At 30.6% G+C, this 22,259-nt stretch overlaps 6 protein-coding genes and 1 long non-coding RNA gene across 8 annotated transcripts in view; 4 read left to right on the top strand and 3 right to left on the bottom strand.

Annotated features, from left to right (window-relative positions):
* LOC123259919 overlaps positions 1–585 on the bottom strand; it is a 46,762-nt gene extending 46,177 nt beyond the window's left edge. The window contains exon 1 of one of the 2 annotated variants that reach the window (XM_044720737.1): positions 274–585. In XM_044720737.1, coding sequence (XP_044576672.1) covers positions 274–478 — 205 coding nt within the window. In that variant the 5' untranslated portion in view covers positions 479–585. The remainder of the gene's footprint in view (positions 1–273) is intronic. The other variant, XM_044720736.1, reaches the window with a different exon arrangement.
* Positions 586–1,791: 1,206 nt separating this feature from the next.
* On the bottom strand, positions 1,792–3,695 carry LOC123258669 (protein prenyltransferase alpha subunit repeat-containing protein 1). The gene is made up of 2 exons (XM_044718819.1): positions 3,295–3,695; positions 1,792–3,032 (listed from the first exon to the last, which is right to left on the bottom strand). The coding sequence occupies exons 1-2, from the start codon at positions 3,369–3,371 to the stop codon at positions 1,826–1,828; spliced, it is 1,284 nt and encodes a 427-aa protein (XP_044574754.1). The 5' UTR covers positions 3,372–3,695; the 3' UTR covers positions 1,792–1,825.
* Positions 3,696–3,950: 255 nt separating this feature from the next.
* On the top strand, positions 3,951–4,772 carry LOC123258671 (tubulin-specific chaperone A-like). Its single transcript, XM_044718822.1, has 3 exons — positions 3,951–4,056; positions 4,136–4,277; positions 4,508–4,772. Exons 2-3 carry the CDS (start codon positions 4,148–4,150, stop codon positions 4,726–4,728), a joined length of 351 nt encoding a protein of 116 aa, XP_044574757.1. The 5' UTR covers positions 3,951–4,056; positions 4,136–4,147; the 3' UTR covers positions 4,729–4,772.
* A 116-nt stretch (positions 4,773–4,888) lies between these two features.
* Positions 4,889–6,335, top strand: LOC123258670 (programmed cell death protein 7-like). The gene is made up of 3 exons (XM_044718820.1): positions 4,889–5,750; positions 5,838–6,048; positions 6,111–6,335. The coding sequence occupies exons 1-3, from the start codon at positions 4,895–4,897 to the stop codon at positions 6,226–6,228; spliced, it is 1,185 nt and encodes a 394-aa protein (XP_044574755.1). The 5' UTR covers positions 4,889–4,894; the 3' UTR covers positions 6,229–6,335.
* LOC123258668 (U3 small nucleolar RNA-associated protein 15 homolog) lies at positions 6,330–8,544 on the bottom strand. The gene is made up of 5 exons (XM_044718818.1): positions 8,276–8,544; positions 7,521–8,106; positions 7,224–7,444; positions 6,701–7,136; positions 6,330–6,614 (listed from the first exon to the last, which is right to left on the bottom strand). Exons 1-5 carry the CDS (start codon positions 8,363–8,365, stop codon positions 6,379–6,381), a joined length of 1,569 nt encoding a protein of 522 aa, XP_044574753.1. The 5' UTR covers positions 8,366–8,544; the 3' UTR covers positions 6,330–6,378.
* A 4,682-nt stretch (positions 8,545–13,226) lies between these two features.
* On the top strand, positions 13,227–13,932 carry LOC123259320. The gene is made up of 2 exons (XR_006508218.1): positions 13,227–13,347; positions 13,732–13,932. It is a non-coding gene; the product is annotated as an uncharacterized LOC123259320 (long non-coding RNA).
* Positions 13,933–13,979: 47 nt separating this feature from the next.
* LOC123259319 lies at positions 13,980–15,984 on the top strand. Its single transcript, XM_044719686.1, has 2 exons — positions 13,980–14,887; positions 14,989–15,984. The coding sequence occupies exons 1-2, from the start codon at positions 14,716–14,718 to the stop codon at positions 15,906–15,908; spliced, it is 1,092 nt and encodes a 363-aa protein (XP_044575621.1). The 5' UTR covers positions 13,980–14,715; the 3' UTR covers positions 15,909–15,984.
* The last annotated feature ends 6,275 nt before the right edge of the window (positions 15,985–22,259 follow it).

The following is a 22,259-nucleotide window of genomic DNA, read 5'->3' on the forward strand; positions in this document are numbered from 1 at the left end:
CGATTAACATCCACAGTTTACGCAATTTAAAACTACGTTGGAGCTGTTCGGAGAGTTAATTAATGAATTATTGTAAATGAAAATAGAATTTTAATAGCGATGAAACTTTTTGAATAAAAATCGTAATATTTATTTTTAGCAAATATATATTTTATTTGACTTCATTCCAAACAAAACATATAGTTAAAGATAACCAATTTAAATGTTTCCATTTACAATAATTGGTTAAAATAAACTCATCGTTAATTTAAAATGTCAATATAAAATTATTACCTCTTTGTGAATTATCAGCAATTTTATCACAAATTTCTTGATTCGGAGGCATCATTGGTAAATTAGAACGTACTATTGACAGTGAAGAAGACGATGACATTGATGATGATGTTGATATTTTAACAATAAGGTTCGGTGTTGACTTGTACAGACGCGAACGAGATTCAGACTTTCTTTGTTTACCTTGTGACTCTTCACCTGACATGGTTCATGAGTTTCTGTAGTTTCTGCCAATCAGAATCCAGGATAAACCGGCTCAGTTTAATATATCGAATAAAAACCGGTCGATTGAACAACAAAATGTGACACGTTGTATTATTTTTACACTTATCGTAACTTTAATTTTTCTATTTATCTTTTATTTTATTAATTATTGAAAATATTTATTTAATTATGACGTTTTCAATTTTAAATTCTTCAATAATTATAATATTGGATACGAGAAATAAAATGTGTTTATTTAAGTGATGAATAATTTTTAATGGAACGTCATTGTAGACATTTATTGTAATTTTTTTTTGTAACCTTGCATCAATTAGTATTAAAATTGTTATTAATTTTATTAAGTTAACTCAAGTTCAGTATTTAAAAATTTATTAATTTTAATGAAACTTTAACGGACGAGTGTGTAAATTTAAATAAAGATAATAATAATAACATAAAAGTTGAATAGTAATGTACACCTATTAAAGCTCGCACAAAACTAAACTTTTTTATTTAGTTAGTGCCTTCTACGTATATGAATAGTTTATTTCTGTTACGATTCGGTCAACGTTGCCAAAGGGTAAAAAGTAAACTAACAACGTGTTCAACGACGATTGTCGACACTAAGTTTATAAATTGTGCTCGTATTTATTTAGGTATGAATTTACTGTATTGGGTATATCTACAGTGTATTTGTTTTGCTGTTAAACTAATATAACTCAGTTTTATGTTTCCTTCAACATCGAGCATCAATTTTGTAATTAATTATTTCTTTCAGTACTTATTGATTTATAGATTTATAGTATACACATATATAAAAAGAAATACTATAAGATAAATGTAATAATGAATTTGAAATTAAATAATACATCTATCTACCCTGATAAAAAAAAAGTATTGAGACAAAGAAAAAAGTATTGGTTTTCTAATCAATCCAATACTTTTTTCTTTGTCTCAATACTTTTTTTTATTCAGGGTATAACTTAAAAGAAGAGTCTGATGACACATTTGCGTGGGATTTTGGTGATTGATTTTGGCCCTATTCATCTTATTTCTTAACTATTTCCTTACATTTTTACAAAGAAACAATAAATTTTTATGCTATTTTCTTTTTTAATTTAATTCTAAAAAAATATTACAGTTTAATAAATATTATCTAATCGTATAGATTTAAAGGAAATGTTTTAAAGATAATTAAAAATTTACTACATAAAAATACATAATTCATAAACTATTAATTTATTTAAAAATACATTTTTTTTATAATCTAAAAGATTTTTTGAAAAGTATTGTTTTGTGTATTTTATGACAATTATTTTTTCATTCTATTGAAGTAAATTTTTTTTTCTTAGAATTCAATATGTGAAATACCTAAAAATTTTATAAATTTATCAGCAATATCACTTTGATAGCTACCTTGTTGTTTTGAAAATTCAATTACATCTATATTATGATTTTTAAAAGCAATCTCAAGTAAATTTCGAGAGTCATTATCACTTGACCGTTGGTGACTATTTTCGAGTCGAATACAATGTGGAGATTCAAAAGACTCAGCCTTGTAGCACGAATACTTTGAGTATGAAAGTTTAATGCATCTAAGCGTATGCCCGAGAAATCTTCGATGGTACCAAAGAGCTTCATGACCAGGATAACATTTAATAAAATCTTCATTAAGAATACAATCTTCTATCCAGTAAGATAAAGCTATTAACACTTGTACATAATCAACATCTGACTTTTGATTATTAGAGTTGCCGTGAAGAGTGTTAATAAATTCACAAGAAGATTCTTTGTATAAGTAACTAATATCTTTACATCCTTGTGCGTTATTATACTTATTAATATATTCATAAATAATTTTGCGACGTTTATCTACATATTCAGAAGATAATATATCATCAGATTGGATTAATTCTGATTTAATAAGTAATTGTTTGAGCAGAAATTGTCTATAAACTAGTCCACTGTAATCAGAAACATGAAGGCTGCACCATTTTTCAGAAGACTCCCACTCAGAAATGAGAAATTCGTGAAAATTTGTTGATATTAAGGCCTCATACATCAATACTACATGCTGTCGATAACTCCAAGCATGATAATTGTTGGCATACCGATTTGCTGATATTATAGCAACATTTATTTCTTCTTGTAATAATGATTCGATGTCATCGACATGTAAGTTCTCTATTAAAATAAATTGAATAAGCCAGCGTCGATAAGAAAACGCTTCAAAACATTTAGCCTTATGATAGAGAACTAGTTTTATAAAACGCAATTCTTGGATAGCATCAATACGTCCATTACGAACCAATTCACGTCTCATATTCCAAAAGGTATTGACATCAGGATTGAGAAGAATTGCACCCAGTAACCAGCGAGAAGTCATTACCGGATCCTCTCGGCGTAATTTATTGTTCCGTAATTCTATGAGACGATTGTATGTGTAGCAATAAAGTGGCTGCACACACCAGGATGCCAAGCCTAGAGAATTTTCTTCATGGTATACAGGAGACTTATTTTCATTGTCATCTTCCAAAATTATTTCAAAACTTTGTCTGAAAATTAAATACATGTTTTAGTAGTTTTAATTAATTTTTAATTTAATTCTTCTTGAAAAAAAAAAATAACAATAATAGTCATAATTAACGTAATGGTAAAATATTTGTCGAAAAAAATAAACTATTGTGAATCTACACACGTCGACATTAATAATTATAACACTCTACGTAAATGATAATAAAAATATAAAATAATATTTTTAAAAACCCCGCCCCAGGAGTAATACTGTTTAAAGAAAATTAATAAAATATAACTCACAGGTTTGTATCTTTTTTCATAACATTCTCGATATCAGAGAGTATTTTTTCAGCCGCTGGAAATGTATTTTCTTGCATATTGTAACACTATCACTTAATTTAGTTACATTTCTTTGAAAAATCAATCATACATACATAGTTATAGGTATATGTATGTACAACAGCACTTAGATTAGCCTCAATAAAAAAATAATTTTATCTTTTTTTTCTATCTCGTCTACCCAACTTTTTTTGCTCTGCACCATGCAGTAGTAAACATTTATCCGCCATTGCAGTATTTTATAAAAAAAATTTTATATACTTTTTGCATTTCTTTTTTTTTTTTTTTTTTTTGTTTAACAAACAACACTTTTCCCAAAAAATGTTGAACCTATTTTCATTATACACTATCGTATTGTGAAATTAGCCAGTAATAACTTTACGCGCGTAAATTCGATAATTTAAAAATAAATTAATTTTATATTCAATAAATCATTTTAACAATTATAAAATAATTTATTCAATAACAATAATATTTTTAAATGTATAAGTAAAGAAAAAAAGGAATAAATTTTGTAAAAAATAGTGAAAATAAAATATTTGAAAATTTTTTCTCGCTGTTAACTTCAAGTTATTTCTGATTCATCATTTCATCCACGAAGCCTAGATAGAAGCTCTATCTAGGCTTCGTGATTTCATCATCCATGTCGGAGCACCATAACCTAAAATAACTTTTTAAAACGTTTTTATTACATTTTGTTGCTGATCATCGAATCCTTATTAGGTATTAATAAAATCACTTCTTATAATAAATATTAAGATAAGTTTATATAATATAATAAGTTTTTTATTATTATAAAAAGTTATTCCATAAAATGTCCGATCCGCGTTTACGTACATTAAAAATCAAAACCGGTGTTGTAAAACGTCTAACGAAAGAAAAAATAACTTATGAAAAAGAGGCTACTCAACAACAAGAACGCGTTGAAAAATATAAAAAAGAAGGTATTTAATAAATCTAAGATTTTATCATTTTCAAAATAACAATAACATTATTTGTAAGTTTATAAAAATCATTTAGATATTGTAAAATAAATCTATTAGAAAAGAATGCACGTGATAACTTAATTAAAGTGCATTTAACCAATTGATAAATTTAATTTTTTTACTATATTATAAAAAAAAAATGATAAAATTAAAATTTATTATTAATTATGATTATAATTAAATTGCAGGTAAAGATCAGCATGATATTAAAAAACAAGAAGAAGTTTTACAAGAGTCATTGATGATGGTTCCTGATTGTCAACGTCGATTAGTAAAAGCTTATGAAGAATTGAAAAATATATTGGATTCGGAACAAGATTTAAAAGAAACAGAAACTTATATTGAAGCTGAAAAAATAATCGCTGACGCAAAAAGTCAATTACCTAAGGAAATTGCTAATTTAGCATAAAAACAGATTTTTTTTTTCTTCATTTTTTTAACAATATTATAAGAAAATTAATGCATTTATATAATTTATACTAGTACTACAGTCAAGTTTTTTTCCTTATTTTTTAATAATTTAAAGTACTAAGTTGAGTTGAGAGTAGTTAATACTAATAAATTAATTTATCGTCATGTATACAAACAATAACTACTTAGCTCAAAACATTCAGTATCAAAATACATCCCAATTTTATGCAAATTATAATTCCGATTATCCGTATGGCCGGCTACTAGTGAATAGATACGATGAATCGTCTGGATTAATTAATTCATTTGAATACAATCGAACAGAAGTTGAAAATAATTGTTTAGTTATTGATATTGATCAACGAATGCGAGATACTGAATTTATAAATAATTTTGTTGATAAAAATTACGATTTGAAACTTGATAAAAAACTAAGTAATGTGCAGGATAGTAATAAAAGAATAGGAATATCTCAAATAAAATCATTGTTGTCATCGATTAATAAATTGAATTCTAATTTAAAAGATACAATTTCTCAGTTAGAAAAGGATAAAAATAATTTAGAAATTAATGAATGGAATAAAAAATTAAAACAGTGTTGGAAAATAAAAGTAGAAATTGAAAATTTATCATTGACATTGCATAATAATGATATAATTCGTAAATTAAAAGAATTAATTAATAAGCGTAAGACAAAAAGAATAAGAGAAAAAAAGTTACGACTAAAATGGAAAGCTAAAAAATCACAAGATAATGAAAAAATAGCTCAATCACACTCGGCAGTGGATGCTTGGATCCGAGATAAACTGGATGTAATTCAACGCGAAAAACAAGAGAAGGACTTACGTAAAGATGCGGATATGATTTTATCGGATATACGTGGTAAACGTTGTGACGCAAGAAAATATTTGTCTTTGCTTAATGAACTCAAAAATTTACGTAAAGTTACGTCTGCCAATGCTCGTGCACGAAGAGAAAAATTATCTATTGCTGCTGATCAATCTTTTGAAAATATAATAGGTAAATTTTTATTTAAATTTTGTTAATGCTAACGTTTTGTTGTTATATTATTAATAATAATAATAATATTTTTATTTTATTTTATAGTCCAATTAATTGAACAGTGGTCGAAACTTGATAGTGAATATTCAATTGAAGAACGCGGATTAAAACTAATGCTACAAACAGATAATGAAAAAGTAATAACTCGACAAAAAAAAAATAATTTTGATGATTGGGAAATAGCCATATTTGGACGTAAACTTTCATCAGTAAATAATGGAATCCGAAATGATCTTAATAAGTTTGTGATGATCAGGTAAGAACCGCACTTATTTAACATTTATAAAATTATCATAATGAATTGAATTATTGTTCCAGAGTTATGTGGGATAGATATATTAACTACCACGGAGAGGAAAGGCGTATTCCCATCGGCTGGGTGATGCCTAAATTTCCGTCATCCGCAGCATGGCAAAAGTGTCTCAGAAAAATATAATTAATTACTCATTTTTATAACGCTTTCTAATTATCAATTGTAATCAATCTAATCCATGTAAAATATGATAATAATTTTTATTAAAAAGAAAAAAATGTATGTTTATATTTACAGAGAATTATTTATTGATAATATTAACACAAATCATTATCAAGAAATATTTAGAACTAAATTTTTTTGAGCTGCGCTAGAAGGTTCCAAGATCTGAGGTTCTTTAATAGTCGTTCCTTGTGTTGATTCAGAAGCTGACAATATCATGTATAGAGCACCTTGAAGTTCCGTCATAGATGTTATTAACTCTTCTTCGTCAATTAATTTTTTATGTAATGAAGAGAACATTGTTCTACACTCCAAATTAAGTTCATCAATGGTGTCCTCATACAAATCTATAATGAAAATACGATAATTAAATTAATTTCTACTCCAAACATGTAATTTTCTTCAAAAAAAACTTTAATTTCAATAAATATACCCATTAAAACGTGAGTAATATGAAGTAAAACTCGGGCGAACCGTGGGGTTCCAATATGTTTAATAATGAATTTTAAGATATTGACTAAAGATTTTCCATCTCTTCCAGCCAAAGCTTGTTGTAAACCTTGCCGACGTGTAAGCTCTTGCAGAAGAGCTACTGTCACTTGTGGGGTTTTATTAACAATATATGTCACCATAACACAATCTAGTGCTCTCGAATACTGAAATTTTCTGAGAAATAAATCGTGTCTGCTTTCTATATCTCTATTCTCATGTGGAACAACTACGTCTATTGTCGATGAATGTTGACTTAATCCTCGTCTTCTATGAGATACTTTTTTACGTTTTTCATCTTTCGTTTTTTCATCATTTTCTCTTCTTCTTATTGATATTAAACCATCAATCATTCCAGCTGCTATCGTTTCATCATCAGCCTAAAGTTTATAAGAAAGTAGCATCAATGTATGTATTTATAGAATAAGAAAAAAAAAATAATTTATACCATAAAAAATCACACTTACACTAATTCCAAGACTTAAAACTGAATTTGGATAGTCAAACGTGTGAATCGATTTATATGTTCCTACGTCATAAACTTTAACATGCCTGTCTAAAGATCCTGACAGTATTTTATGACCATTAGATGACAGAGCAAGACAAGTTATGGTTTTATGATGTTGAGAGATTTTAGCTAAAAGTTTACCACCAGCGAGCGCATCCCATACCTTCATTTCTGTACCACCTAAAATATGATATTTTGTATAGTATTAAAATTCAAAAGATAATTACAATAAATTATAAAAATTAATTTTACTAACCTGCTGAAATAAATATTCCTCCAGAAGGTAAAAATATGACACTTTCAACTGCAGCACCGTGATTAACAGTAAATACACTTTTACTAGTTCTAGTGTCATACATTTTAACATTATTATCATAACTACCGGATAAAAATATATCCGGTGAAATAGGACTAACTGCTCCAGCTCTAACATAGTCAGTATGCTCTTCAAATGTTATTAATCGTGATTCTCCAGATATATCCCAGACTGCGGCACTTTTATCATCAGAAAATGATGTTATGTGATATCCATCGGTTGTAAAAAATGTTCTGTGTACTGGTGCTTTGTGACCAGAAAATATCCGCAATGCACGATGTTTAATTCCAAATTCAAAAAGACGTACACATTGGTCTTGTCCACCAGTACAAATAAGTTTTCCATCAGCACGAAAAGATGCTCCATAGGCGAATTCTTTAAATGGTATTTTAAACTTGGTAGCAAGTTTTGTTACTGTATTATAAATTTGAACTCTTACTGAGCAAGTAACAGCAAAATTTTGTGGTTCAGCTGGGGAAAAATCTATATAATCTATCGCTCCAAATTCTTTCACCAATACTGGTGCCTGAAATAAATAAATTTTTTTTTTTATCAATTGACAATGGATGTTTGGATAAATATATGTTTGATATTAGAGGTTAAGATACACACGTGGTCTCAATAATTAAACATTATTCATTTTAAGAAAGATTAATAATTATATTAAATAAATAGTCATGTGTTAAACAACTTACTGAATATTTTTTCCAATAAATATTCTCAGGTGTAAGATCAGGTGCATTTTTAACATAAATTTTAACGTTTGTTTTTTTAAACGCTGCCATTGCGAAGTGTAAATAGGTACTGATAGTCACGTGGAATATCAAGTCTTTTAAACTTTCATTGTATGTATACACTTAATAATAAAACAATTCAAGTAAAAACTTAATACAGGCCTTTTATAAATGTTATAAAAAAATAAAAATTGTATTTTTAATATTTTCAGCTAAACTTATTACTCAAATTTGGTATTATTCAATTATTGTTTTACTGGATACTGGAATTAAATGACTGTGAACTTAGCCGACAACCGACAATCGAAAATTTTGACAATCGATATTTCAGCGAGAAAATCGATTTTTTTAAATTAAAAAAATAGCAGTTCTTTTTCTGAATACTTAAAAGTGCATTTATTTGTAAATGAAATATGATTTTTTTTTCGCGATGAAATTTTGAAAATAAAACTTTGACGAGTGCTCTAATCAACACTTTTAGATAAAAAAATCTGAAATTGAGTACTAACCTTTTTTTTTAATAAATTTAGACCTGCATTTAATTATTTTTTTTTGAAAAATCACTAGAACACGTTGGGCAAGCAATAAAAATTAAAAAAAGAAAAAATTAGGAAAAATAAAAAAATGCAGGCCTTTATTGCACCCAAATCTACAACTGCATTTTTTCAGAATTCAATTTTTTTTATTTCCTACCAAATTATCAATTTTTTTCTAAATAAAAGATTCTTTTTTTGGATATATATTTAGTTTACAAGCTCACTTTACTTAAACAATACATAAAATTCACTCAATTTTCGAAAAACTACACCTGCATTTTTATAAATTTAGGTTTTATTCATAAAAATTATATTTTAAACAAAAAAAACTTTTTTTTTGTCAATTTAATTCAATATTTATCTATATATATATAAGGGATTTCCACCTACCCGGGAAAAAATGATCAGATCTGATCAGATATGAACAGGCATGAGTCTTCAGGTCTGATCAGATATGAAAAATGACCAGATCTGATCAGACCTGGCCAGGCATGTTCATGTCTGATCAGACCTGTTCATGTCTGACTCGATCAGGTCCATAAAAAAAAAAAAAAATTGGTGCCGACGGGGATTCGAACCATGTACGCTGTTCAGACTGATACTTTACCTGTTGACCCAATGAATCATCTTACCTCTAACGTACCTTTCAAACTACTTTAAGTAATTTAAATTTTATACATGACTTATCCTTATAGTTAACGGAGTTCTATACTTAATTTATTAATTATTAATAATTAATTATACACAGTAAAAAATTTCGCGTCATTGCGTCAAAAAATTTCGTGATAAAAATTTTTATGTTAAATATTTAACACTTTTTTGTGTTAATTTAACAAAATAAATGTTAAATTTACACATAAAAGTGTTAAATATTTAACACAAAAATTTTTAACACAAAATTTTTTGACGCAATGACGCAAAATTTTTTACTGTGTATATTAGAGTGATTTATTTGGGACGGGAATGTATTTTTTTCGATCCATTAACATATGGTTCTCTGTAAAGTAAAAAAAAAATTTCTTCAAGGTTTATTCCGCAATTATAATTTTATTGTTTTCTTTTAAAATTGAAGTTTTTTTTAATTAAAACGTATAGGAAATGAAAAATTATTTGTGTGTTCTACAATTTAGCAGCTTTTGACACTACTGCAATGGACCAAGGCGGTAGCTTAAAATAATAACAGACACCTTGAAAGGACTTATCGCTTATCGATATCAACTGATATATTGCACGCCTCATAGCGCGAAGCGCGTGAGGTTGTGCTTTATACTCGACTCGTCAAGATCAAGCAATTTTGTGATCTTTAAATGCCTCTATCCCAACCATATTACACTAATTCAATAATATAAGTCGATGTACACCGAAAAACACTTAAATTAAACCATGTTTTACTTTCTAAAATCATTTCATGTTGCTATTTTGAAAAAAAAAAACGTTTTGAAAAAAATTTTACGTGGACGTCCGGATGTCACCCCATTTTGGATGTACCAACGATTACTCCCGAACAAATTGATATTTCAAGACCGGACCTTTTTTATTAGTTTAAGAATTCGATAAACTGGGTCCGTATTTCATATCAGTGGCCTAGCTTATGTATTTTTTTTTAAATTGAATTTTTATTAAAATTCACGGATACAACCGTACAAAGCCAAACGAACTTTTCTTATTTGTCACGTGAAAACTATGGCGCCACTTGATCAAGCTAGATTTTTTTTTTAGACTGCGTGCGCATATGACAAGAAAAAAGGGCGCCGATATTTAAAAAAAAATAAAAAATACTCTGTAAGAAATTACTTAATTATAATTTTTTTTTTTTAATCAATTACACAATTAATTTTTTTCTTAAAAAATGATTGAGCGTTATGAGGCGTGCACTTTTGGATTTTCCAAACTTTTTTTGGTATTTTCACGCTATCAAACTCAAACTTTTAATAAATAATCTTATTTTTCGCGTATTTAATAGAACACAGTAAAAAATTTTATGTCACTGCGTCAAAATTCATCGTTAAAAATCATCGTTTTGGCATGGAAAATTAAAAAGTTCATGCTTATATAAGCCGAAATTTTAGATGAAAGTTGTACATTTAAAATTTATAAGGGGATAAAACTGATACGTCATACGGAACAAATTAATTTTAAAAATAAAACTGCAGTCTATAGTTTGATAAAATTTTTCTTCCAGACTTAAAATATCATTCAAGAGGGCAAATCATGCATGAACAGTTCTTGTCAGCTGATATATGGAGTTTTAATCCTTATCTATTTTAGGCTAGATCAGACATGATTAGACATGGACAGGTCTGATCAGGTCTAAGCGTATTTAACGCTTTAGACATGAACAGGCATGGACAGGTCTGACCAGGTCTGAGCATATTTAATACTTCAGACATGAACAGGCTTGATCAGATCTGATCAGGTCTGAGCGTATTTAATGCTTCAGACATGAACAGGCATGAACAGACATGAGCAGACATAAGCAGGCATGATCAGGTCTGATCAGGTCTGAGCGTATTTAACACTTCAGACATGAACAGGCATGGACAGGTCTGATCAGGTCTGAGCATATTTAACGGTTCAGACATGAACAGGCACGGACAAGTCTGATCAGACCTAATTTCAGGCCTGATCATACATGAACAGGCCTGATCAGGTCGGATTTCAGGCCTGATCAGATATGAACAGGTCTGATCAGTCCTGATCATTTTTTCCCGGGTATGTATTGACTCATCACGATATTTCTGAAACCATCAGGGGTAGAGACTTCAAATGTAATAGGAATATTTCTTTCGCCGAGTAGAGGTCAGCTCAGAACGGATTTTACGAAATTCCACTCACAAGAAGTGTTGCTCGGGCGTTAAAAATGCAAAATTTCCGTTTTTAAACTATATAGCTCCTAAAGGTTCCAAATTTGGTAGGAATTTTCTATGTGTGATGTAGAAGTGATCTAACAGATGATTTTATGAGAACCTATCCCCAACAAGGATTGCGGGGGTGCGTGCTAACAATTAAAAATTTCATTTTACAAGCTATAGCTACTGCAAAGAATGAAAATCATTTCACTACGGAATTCATTAAATTCTATTTTTTATAAGGATTGTGGGGTTTCTCTTTTGAGGTTCTATCAAATTTTATGTCTATAGTAACTGTAGTTGACAATTGTAGTTTGACAATTTCACTAGTGAATCAGTAGATTTTCACTGATTTAACCAGTGGACATATAACAGCGCGAATGCGCGCAAATATTTTGTTCATTGATTTAATCAGTGGATTTCACTGATTCACGAGTAAAATTCTCATGCACTGGTTGGAATCAGTGAAATTCCACTGATTAATTTTAAGAGAGCCTTTGACATATGAAAGATTCCTACTGAATTCGGAGTCGGTAGGAGCTATAGCTTGGAAATTATTAGGGTGTGCCAAAATGTAACTTCCGTGGAGAACCTTTTAAAATTGGAATTTTGAGTTCCACTTTTAACAGCAGCTGTGTTTCGGCATTTCCTGCGATATTTCCGGGTGAGAGGATTCATTTAATTATTTATACGATTTTTAACAGGAGATTTAATTGGGCACTTCCGGCCAAATTTTGAATTTTCGCCGGAAATGCCCAAACTAAGCTTCTATTAAAAAATTCTATGAAAATCAAATACATCGTTTCACACCAAAATATCTCAGGAAATGCCCAAACGCAGCCCCTGTTAAAAGCGGAACTCAAAATTCCAATTTTAAAAGGTTCTCCACGGAAGTTACATTTTGGCACACCCTAATATATATATATATATATATATATAAATATATATATATATATATATATATATATATCTAATATGTAAAATTATCGTGTCACAGTTTTCGTTGCCATACTCCTCCGAAACGGCTTGACCGATTTTAATGAAATTTTTTTTGCTTATCCGGTATCTATGAGAATCGGCCAACATCTATTTTTCATCCCCCTAAATGTTAGGGGTAGTCCACCCCTAAATTTTTTTTTTTATTTTTTAGACAAAATTTTTAATTTCTATTTTTTTATGATACAACATACAAAACACATACAATCCTCAATTTTCACCCTTCTACGATCAACCCTTATTTTTTAATAGCCATTTTAGTAATTTAATCATTTTTCCTTTCCGGTCGAAAACTGATCAATCGTCATTTAATTAGTTATCCCCGCCAGATGTCTACAGGTGTCACTTCTGACCCAGTAAACAGCACGGAGTAGGGATGAGAACGATGCCGGTCTCCTTTCTTTCTCACTCCCTACACAGTTGTCGGCCATCATTATTGTTTATGCATCAAGTGTAGTAGTAACGTTGACAATTATTATTTTGCTATCTCAGTGTAACTCTCATATTAACTTTTAATCATTCCTATTTTATCAATAATAATTAAATTATCAATTTTGAGTGTATTTTGCACGATTAGTTAATCAAGTGATTTTATAACTTCAAAAGTACTCAAAACGTGACACGAGCTTCCAATAACAACGGATTTTGTGTTGTAAGTATACTTTTTTTTATTTATACCGAAAATGTTGTTGATCTTATAAAAATGTAATTTTAATTTAATTTTATTAAAAAAATGTAATTGAACAATTAAGATTTTCATAGTTTCCAAAAAATCAATCATTATGAATCTTTATTTTGAAATGTCAATGGAAATATTGGTTGTATGAAAAAATTATAAGAGACAATGTTTTCATAATATTTAATTTTTTACTTTTGTTTGAAAAATTTTTCCATAAAACTTATATTGTTGTTATAATTTCATAAATTAAAACTAATCATTTCAAAACTGCGGCAAAAATCCTGGCCCTAATTATACTTTTAACATTTTTCATCATTAAATAATTTCATTAATTCTATTTATGTATGTTTTGTACAGTGAGCAATGCCAAGAAAACGCAAAGGGGCTGATTAGAGCCGCAGTACAAGTAAAGCTCGAAACTTGCGAAATAGCAGATCCGAAAGAACAGAAGAACAAATCCAGCAACAAAATACTGATGCACGTGTCAGAATAGCGCAATTGCATCAAGAAGAGCCAGAAGATACACGAGCTGAACGCAATGAAGTCAGAAGATTAGAACAACGACAATCACGCCGTTTCACAGTCAATAGACGAAGAACAAATGACCAACAACGACAACAGGTACATCGAGCATTTATATCTGATTCATTCCTGCGTCTAGCATTCCAGTATGAGCCCGATATTGAATATTATGCTCATTCAAAAGTGGTAATTGGTGCTATGGACAAGGAATGTCCGCATTGTCATGCTCTGAAATTCAAAAATGAGCCAGCTGAGATGTGTTGCGCGTCAGGAAAAGTGCAACTACCTGAAATTGAAACACCACCTGAACCATTGAACGGCTTACTCATCGGCACGGATCCAGATTCTAACGTGTTCCTGAAGTCAATTCGAAGATTCAATTCATGCTTTCAAATGACATCGTTCGGAGCAACAGAAATAGTTCGAAATACTAATGCAAATGGTCAACAATTCAATTCTACATTCAAAATCAGAGGCCAAGTTTATCATAAAATGGGCTCACTGCTGCCAATGCCAAACGAACCACATAAATTCTTACAAATCTACTTAATGGGCGGCGAGGATTCCGGAAGCGCACTTGCCAATCGCGTGAATGCACGTTGTGATTATAATAACCTTGATTCACTTTATGCCAGGCGCATCGTCAGCGAGCTAGATGCTCTTTTGAACGAGCACAACGAGTTGTTGAAAATATTCAAATCACATATGCACCAATTATAAAGCGATAATCACGCTATCGTCATTAATCCTGATAAAACACCAGCTGGAGAGCATATTCGTAGATTCAATGCACCCGTTGTTGATGATGTTGCTGGAATCATGGTTGGCGATTGTACAGCTGCACGAGAAATTGTGATTCGTAGAAGAAATAATAATCGTCAGTTCATTGCTGACACACATCGTTCATATGACGCTCTCCAATATCCGCTAATATTCTGGAAGGGACAAGACGGATATTGCATAAACATAAAACAACGAGATCCCGTATCAGGTACTTCATTGATTATTAATTTGATCATTAATCATTTAACAAAACAATTAAATTATTGAACGTAATAAATTTAAATTAATTTTTATGAACAAATATTACAGGAGCTGAAACAAACAAGAACGTTAGCTCAAAGGATTATTATGCGTACCGATTAATGATTAGACGTGGCCTGGACAACGTCATTTTACGATGTCGTGAGCTTTGTCAACAATTCATGGTCGACATGTACGCGAAGATTGAGAGCGAACGACTACGATACTTACGATATAATCAACAAAAGCTGCACGCGGAAGAGTACATTCATTTGCGAGACGCTATCAACAACAACGCCGACGTCGCCGAAATTGGTAACCATGTCATTTTACCATCATCGTACGTAGGCAGTCCACGTCATATGCAAGAATATATACAGGATGCTCTGACTTTCATGCGCGAATATGGACGACCATGTTTATTTATCACGTTCACATGTAATCCAAAATGGCCAGAGATTACATCTTTGCCACTGCCTGGCCAAAATGCAATACATCGCCATGACATTACAGCACGTGTGTTCAGACAAAAGTTGAAGTCTTTAATAAGTTTCATTACTAAATCACATGTATTTGGTCCCACACGTTGCTGGATGTATTCGGTTGAGTGGCAAAAGAGAGGATTACCTCATGCACACATTTTTGTTTGGTTCATCGACAAAATCCGTCCTGAAGAAATCGATAGTATCATTTCTGCGGAAATTCCAGATCCATCCACTGACCAACTGCTGTTTGATATTGTTACAACAAACATGATTCATGGTCCATGTGGTACTCTTAATAGTTCATCACCTTGCATGGCTGATGGAAAATGTACTAAAAATTTCCCTAAAGATTTTACCAATGATACGGTCACAAATGTCGACGGATACCCAATATATCGTCGAAGAAATCCTGAAAATGGCGGACAATCATTTATTAAAAATATCATCAACACAGACATTGATATTGACAATCGTTGGGTGGTGCCATATATTCGCCTCTGCTGAGCAAGACATATAATGCTCATATTAATGTTGAGTTCTGCAGTTCTGTGAAGAGCATCAAATACATTTGCAAGTATGTCCATAAAGGCAGTGATATGGCTGTGTTTAGAGTGGAAAATACCAATGTGAATGCTCCTCCAGTAAATAAAAACGATGAAATAACGCTCTACCAAATAGGTCGGTACATCAGCTCCAATGAAGCTGTTTGGCGTATCTTTGGTTTTCCAATTCATGAACAAGATCCAGTAGTTGTTCAGTTAGCCGTTCATCTTGAAAATGGTCAGCGTGTATATTTCACGAACGAGACAGCGATTGATCGTGCTATAAATCCACCAAAAACTACACTCACGGAATTTTTTGAATTGTGTAATCGTGCGGATGATTTTGGTGCCTTTGCACGTACTTTACTCTATTCACAAGTACCACGCTATTTCACATGGGCTCAAACAAAACAATGGATACCCCGCAAGCAAGGCTCACCAGTTGAAGCATGCCCCAATTTATTCAAATCAAACGCCTTGGGGCGAGTATTTACAGTGAATCCAAGATAGACTGAGTGCTTTTATCTCCGACTATTGTTGGTTAATGTTACTGGCCCATTGTCATTTCAAGATATACGTAAAGTGAATGGGCAACAGTATACAACGTATAAAGATGCATGCCTTGCACTCGGCTTGCTAGAAGATGATAATCAGTGGGAATGTATGCTTGCTGAAGCAGCATTGAACTGTACAGCAATACAAATTCGTCTACTATTCGCTATAGTGTTGACTACATGTTTCCCAGCCCGAGCACAGATATTATGGGAAAATCACAAAGATTCAATGACTGATGATATATTGCATCAACATCGTATACGGTGCCACGATCTAACCATAACATTCAGCGACGAAATGTACAATGAAGCATTGATTGCTATTGGGGATCTTTGCATTGTCATTGCCAACTTACCACTCAGTCATTTCGGTATGAATTCGCCAAATCGAGGTGCAACTGATTTAATGAATACTGAAATGAATCGTGAACTGCAGTACAGTACTGTAGAAATGGCAGCGATTGTTGCCCGCAATGTCCCACTAATGAATGAGGAACAAAGAACCATTTATGATCGCATTATGCTCGCAGTTTCAGCTGGACAAGGTGGGTTCTTCTTTTTGGATGCACCGGGTGGAACTGGCAAAACATTCGTTATTTCGCTAATTCTTGCTGAAATACGATCAAATAATGGCATCGCATTGGCCGTTGCATCATCGGGCATTGCAGCAACTTTATTGGATGGAGGTAGAACAGCTCATTCAGTATTTAAGCTGCCACTAAATATTCAGAATAACCCTGACGCAGTATGCAACATTAAGAAACAATCGTCCATGGCCACTGTGCTGAAACGGTGTAAAATTATTATTTGGGATGAATGTACTATGGCACACAAACATTCACTTGAGGCGTTGAACAGGACATTGAAATATATTAAAAACAGTGACAAACTGTTTGGCGGAACTCTGTTGGTCCTTTCAGGTGATTTCAGACAAACACTTCCAGTCATTCCACGTTTAACATACGCTGATGAGATCAACGCTTGCTTAAAATCATCTCCATTGTGGCGTAATGTTGAAAAATTACAGCTAAAAATAAATATGCGCATTCAAATGCTTCAAGATCCATCCGCTGAAACATTTTCAAAACAACTCTTAGATATCGGTGATGGAAAAGTTGCTATAGATGAAACTGGATACGTAAAATTACCGACCGATTTCTGCACAATCGCTGATTCGCAAGATACTCTCATTGAACAAATATTTCCCGATGTACACACACAGTACATAAATCATGAGTGGCTTGCAGAAAGAGCGATTTTAGCGGCAAAAAATGTAGACGTTGACAATTTAAATCTGAAGATACAAATGTTGTTGCCAGGGAACTTGGTATCATATAAATCTATTGATACAGTTTGCGACGACAGCGAAGCAGTAAATTTTCCCACAGAGTTTTTGAACTCACTGGATTTGCCAGGCATGCCACCGCATAATTTACAATTAAAGGTTGGATCTCCAATTATCTTGCTTCGTAATTTGAACCCGCCCCGGCTGTGCAACGGTACGCGATTAGTCATTCAAAAATTAATGAAAAACGTGATCGAAGCCAGGATTTTAAATGGCAAGTTCAGAGGTGAAAATATACTCATACCACGGATTCCTATTATACCTACAGATGTGCCAATTCAATTCAAACGTATTCAGTTTCCGATTAGATTGGCATTTGCAATGACTATCAACAAATCCCAAGGTCAAACGATGTCTGTTTGTGGATTAGATTTGAGAACACCATGTTTTTCACACGAACAATTATACGTGGCATGCTCTCGAGTGGGTAAACCATCCAGTTTGTTTGTGTTAGCTAAAGATGGACTAACAAAAAATATTGTTCACGCTATAGCATTAAGAGATTGATATTGTTTAATAGTGTTACTGTCGTAATTGTTTAATTAATGATATATAATTTTAAGGAATAAATTATAATAACTTAAAAATAATGTTTGCCTTTTGTTATTTTTATATTCCCTCATCGTTCACAGCGCTCCATGCTTATTTCACGCATATACCACATTCTTACATACATACAATATACACATTCTAACATACATACAACCTACAATAAGTAAGCTATTTTTTGTCTACACTAGAAATTACTAGGAAATTATTTATATGGCAAAACAACGTTTGCCGGGTCAAAAATATAGTATATATATATATATATATATATATATATATATAAACATTGAATTAAATTGACAAAAAAAAAGTTTTTTTTGTTTAAAATATAATTTTTATGAATAAAACCTAAATTTATAAAAATGCAGGTGTAGTTTTTCGAAAATTGAGTGAATTTCATGTATTATTTTAGTAAAGTGAGCTTGTAAACTAAATATATATCCAAAAAAAGAATCTTTTATTTAGAAAAAAATTGATAATTTGGTAGGAAATAAAAAAAATTGAATTCTGAAAAAATGCAGTTGTAGATTTGGGTGTAATAAAGGCCTGCATTTTTTTATTTTTCCTAATTTTTTCTTTTTTTAATTTTTATTGCTTGCCCAACGTTCTAGTGATTTTTCAAAAAAAATAATTAAATGCAGGTCTAAATTTATTAAAAAAAAAGGTTAGTACTCAATTTCAGATTTTTTTATCTAAAAGTGTTGATTAGAGCACTCGTCAAAGTTTTATTTTCAAAATTTCATCGCGAAAAAAAAATCATATTTCATTTACAAATAAATGCACTTTTAAGTATTCAGAAAAAGAACTGCTATTTTTTTAATTTAAAAAAATCGATTTTCTCGCTGAAATATCGATTGTCAAAATTTTCGATTGTCGGTTGTCGGCTAAGTTCACAGTCATGGAATTAACCATTACATAGAATAAAATCTCATTGGTCAAATACAAATTATGATAAAGTGAAATGAACCAATAAAAATTCGTACAAGAACGTCATGTAGTTGTTTCAGTATAGTAACGTAAACCTAAGAGCTCTTAAATAAATTTATTTAAAACTCATTTTACTATTTTTATTATTGTTATTGTCGTTGATTGGTTAGTATTAAACGATCAATATCGTCATTAATTTTTGGAAAATAGGTATAATAGCAAAAGAATATAAAAAATTCAATTTTAACACTTATCATATTAAATAAGTATATTTATTTCATATATAAATTAGCAAATAAAGCATTTTTTAAGGGCCAGTTTTTCAACCTCGGGTTTAAGGGAGTATTCTACTGTAGAGGCATGAATTTCGCCCGGTTTTAGAAGCGCTGTACTAAGGAACCAAAAAATATTTTTACAATCAATTTTTTTTTCATTTGTTGTTTTATTATTACATAAAAATATTATTAAAAAAAAAATTAAAATTGACAAAGTTATGAGCAGTCAAAGTGGGGGGTCAAAAAAAAAGAGGGTGTCCTGGCGTGCATTATTCCAACCCTCCTGGTGATCTGAAACATAAAAAACAGACGGATTCTTAATTATTATAGATGCCGCTATCGTATAACTCTTGGATAAGTTAAAAAAAAAATTTTTTTTTAAAATGGCGGCAGTTTGAAAAAAAAATTTTTTTTTTTTATATTTTTTTAACAATTCCGAATTTTTTAAAAATAATAAATGAGAAGTTATAGTTTTGGGCAGGGTTCACAAGATGAAGCGACGTATAGAGAACATCCTCTTCAAATTTGAAGTAAATCAATTCATTAGAACTCGAGATATCCTTACCGCCAGCTCGAAAAAAGTAGTTCCGAGAAAAACGCGTTCAAAGTTTTGAGACAAGTTTTCGACAATTTTACTTGTAGAATGGTACAGAATACTTACATATTTTTAATCGGCGATTCCTGCTCCATATAAGAATCCTTCCTCTACTTCAAAATGCTCATTCTCCGATGTTCTCTTGTGAAGACGTGCAGTTTTACCCTCCTTTGACGCCTCTGAAGTCCGGAGTTCCGAGCGCTCGATACGCGCTTCATCCCGTCTCGCTGCAAAAGCATTAGCTTCTGGGCCAATCATGATTCCCATAACATCTAAGATTTTTAATATAGGTATAAAACCTTCATTAAAAACTAACTGCGAAGAAAGTGGCAATTTCAATTGTCTTCGGTCCAGCGTGAATGTGCTTCGGAGCAAAAGTCCAAATTAACGAATTCAAAGATTCGTTATTATTTTGGGTTTCAGAACCCAAACATCGTTCCAATAAAGAATCAGCTGATAAACTTTCATAAATTGGTTTTATTACTTCTAAAACTTTGTCATTTAGAGGAGGATTTTTGTGGTCAAATTCGTCAAAATAGTGCCGTCTTCTATTGCCTTCTGATACTTGCACCAACTAGATGAACAATTCATGTGCTGAGGATTTTCGTTAGTTGAAATTTTATGAAAGTAGGTTGCCCACACATCTCTCTTCATGTCTTCAACAGAATCTGGATTTCGACGAATTGCCAAACCATAAAGACAATTTATAAGCTTATCAGTGAGTTTACCAGCGCCTTTGCCACCAATTAACTTGTAGCGGTCGGACCGGAACCGATGCCACGTCACTAAAACGGCTATAACTCATGAAATAATAGGAATTTTGAAAAATCCTTTTAATGACATATTTTTGAATATCAAAACTTTGAAAATATGAAAAAAAAAAAAATTTTCGATTTTTTCAAAATTCTACAGTAGAATACTCCCTATATTATATATAGATATATTCACAATGATAAAATCCTTAAACCCGGGGTTGAAAAACTGGCCCTAAAGGTTTGAAATAACTTCAAATTTTATGTTTGTAAAAATAATCTGACAAATTTTACAGAAAGGATATTGTCAAGTTTTTCCAAGTACTTTTTTTAATATTTGTATTTTTATAATAATTCCATTACTCATAAGTTTTTGAAAAATTATCGGACGACAGCTACAATTTTTCGAATTAAGTATATAATTTCGTACAAAATTACTTTTCTGTTATTTATTTCTCTTCTTTTTATTTACGAAGTCTCAAATGCTGAAATCAGTGTGCATCTAACAATTGTTATCATTTTTTTAAGTCCTAATTTAGTTATTAAATAAAACCAAAAATAGTCAGATGCTGTTTTCAGTATCATTTAAAATTTTGAAATGAGAATATATGTACTTTGTTGACGAACTTTGACGCTGGTTCTAAATACGTCAAAATTATCAGTCGGTATATAAATACCATGATGAATTTTAAATAAAGTAATAATGGACAGAGGTAACTGGCATGTAAGAATTGCACGACTCATGATGCGAAACATTAGAAAGTGCTTTGTCATCGAAGTTTTTTTTTATTATAATTATTAAAATTATACATATGTTAATAATTGATGCAACAATTTATAAGAGTCAATTTTTTAAGTTTATACCTAAAAATATAATGAAAAAGTAATTTTATGAATATGTCGATTTAGTTTTATTTAAATAAATTAAAAAATTTTTCAACTATTGTCTTGTACATATTGACTAAAAACATAAAAAAAATCTATGATTACTTTCTACTTTATGTCGGTAACACAATTATTTGAAAATTATTCTTACATTACGATGATTGGTTTAATAAGACCGCTAAAATTTTAATTAAATTTAAAAAATACATAGATTATAACTGGAAAATATACTTAATATTTTACTATCATTAAATTATTTTATTTTTTTTTAACGTAAATATACATTTCAATATTATTTTTAGAATAGTAATTTTTAACAGGCAGTAGGCTCAACAATTTTAACTATTATTTCTCAAAAATTATTTTTAGATTAATAAATTAGTCTTATATAAAATAAGTATAAAAAAGTTTAGAAAATCCGAAAGTGCACA

Source organism: Cotesia glomerata, linkage group LG2, assembly GCF_020080835.1.
Source record: "Cotesia glomerata isolate CgM1 linkage group LG2, MPM_Cglom_v2.3, whole genome shotgun sequence".
Classification (NCBI taxonomy): Eukaryota; Metazoa; Arthropoda; class Insecta; order Hymenoptera; family Braconidae; genus Cotesia; species Cotesia glomerata.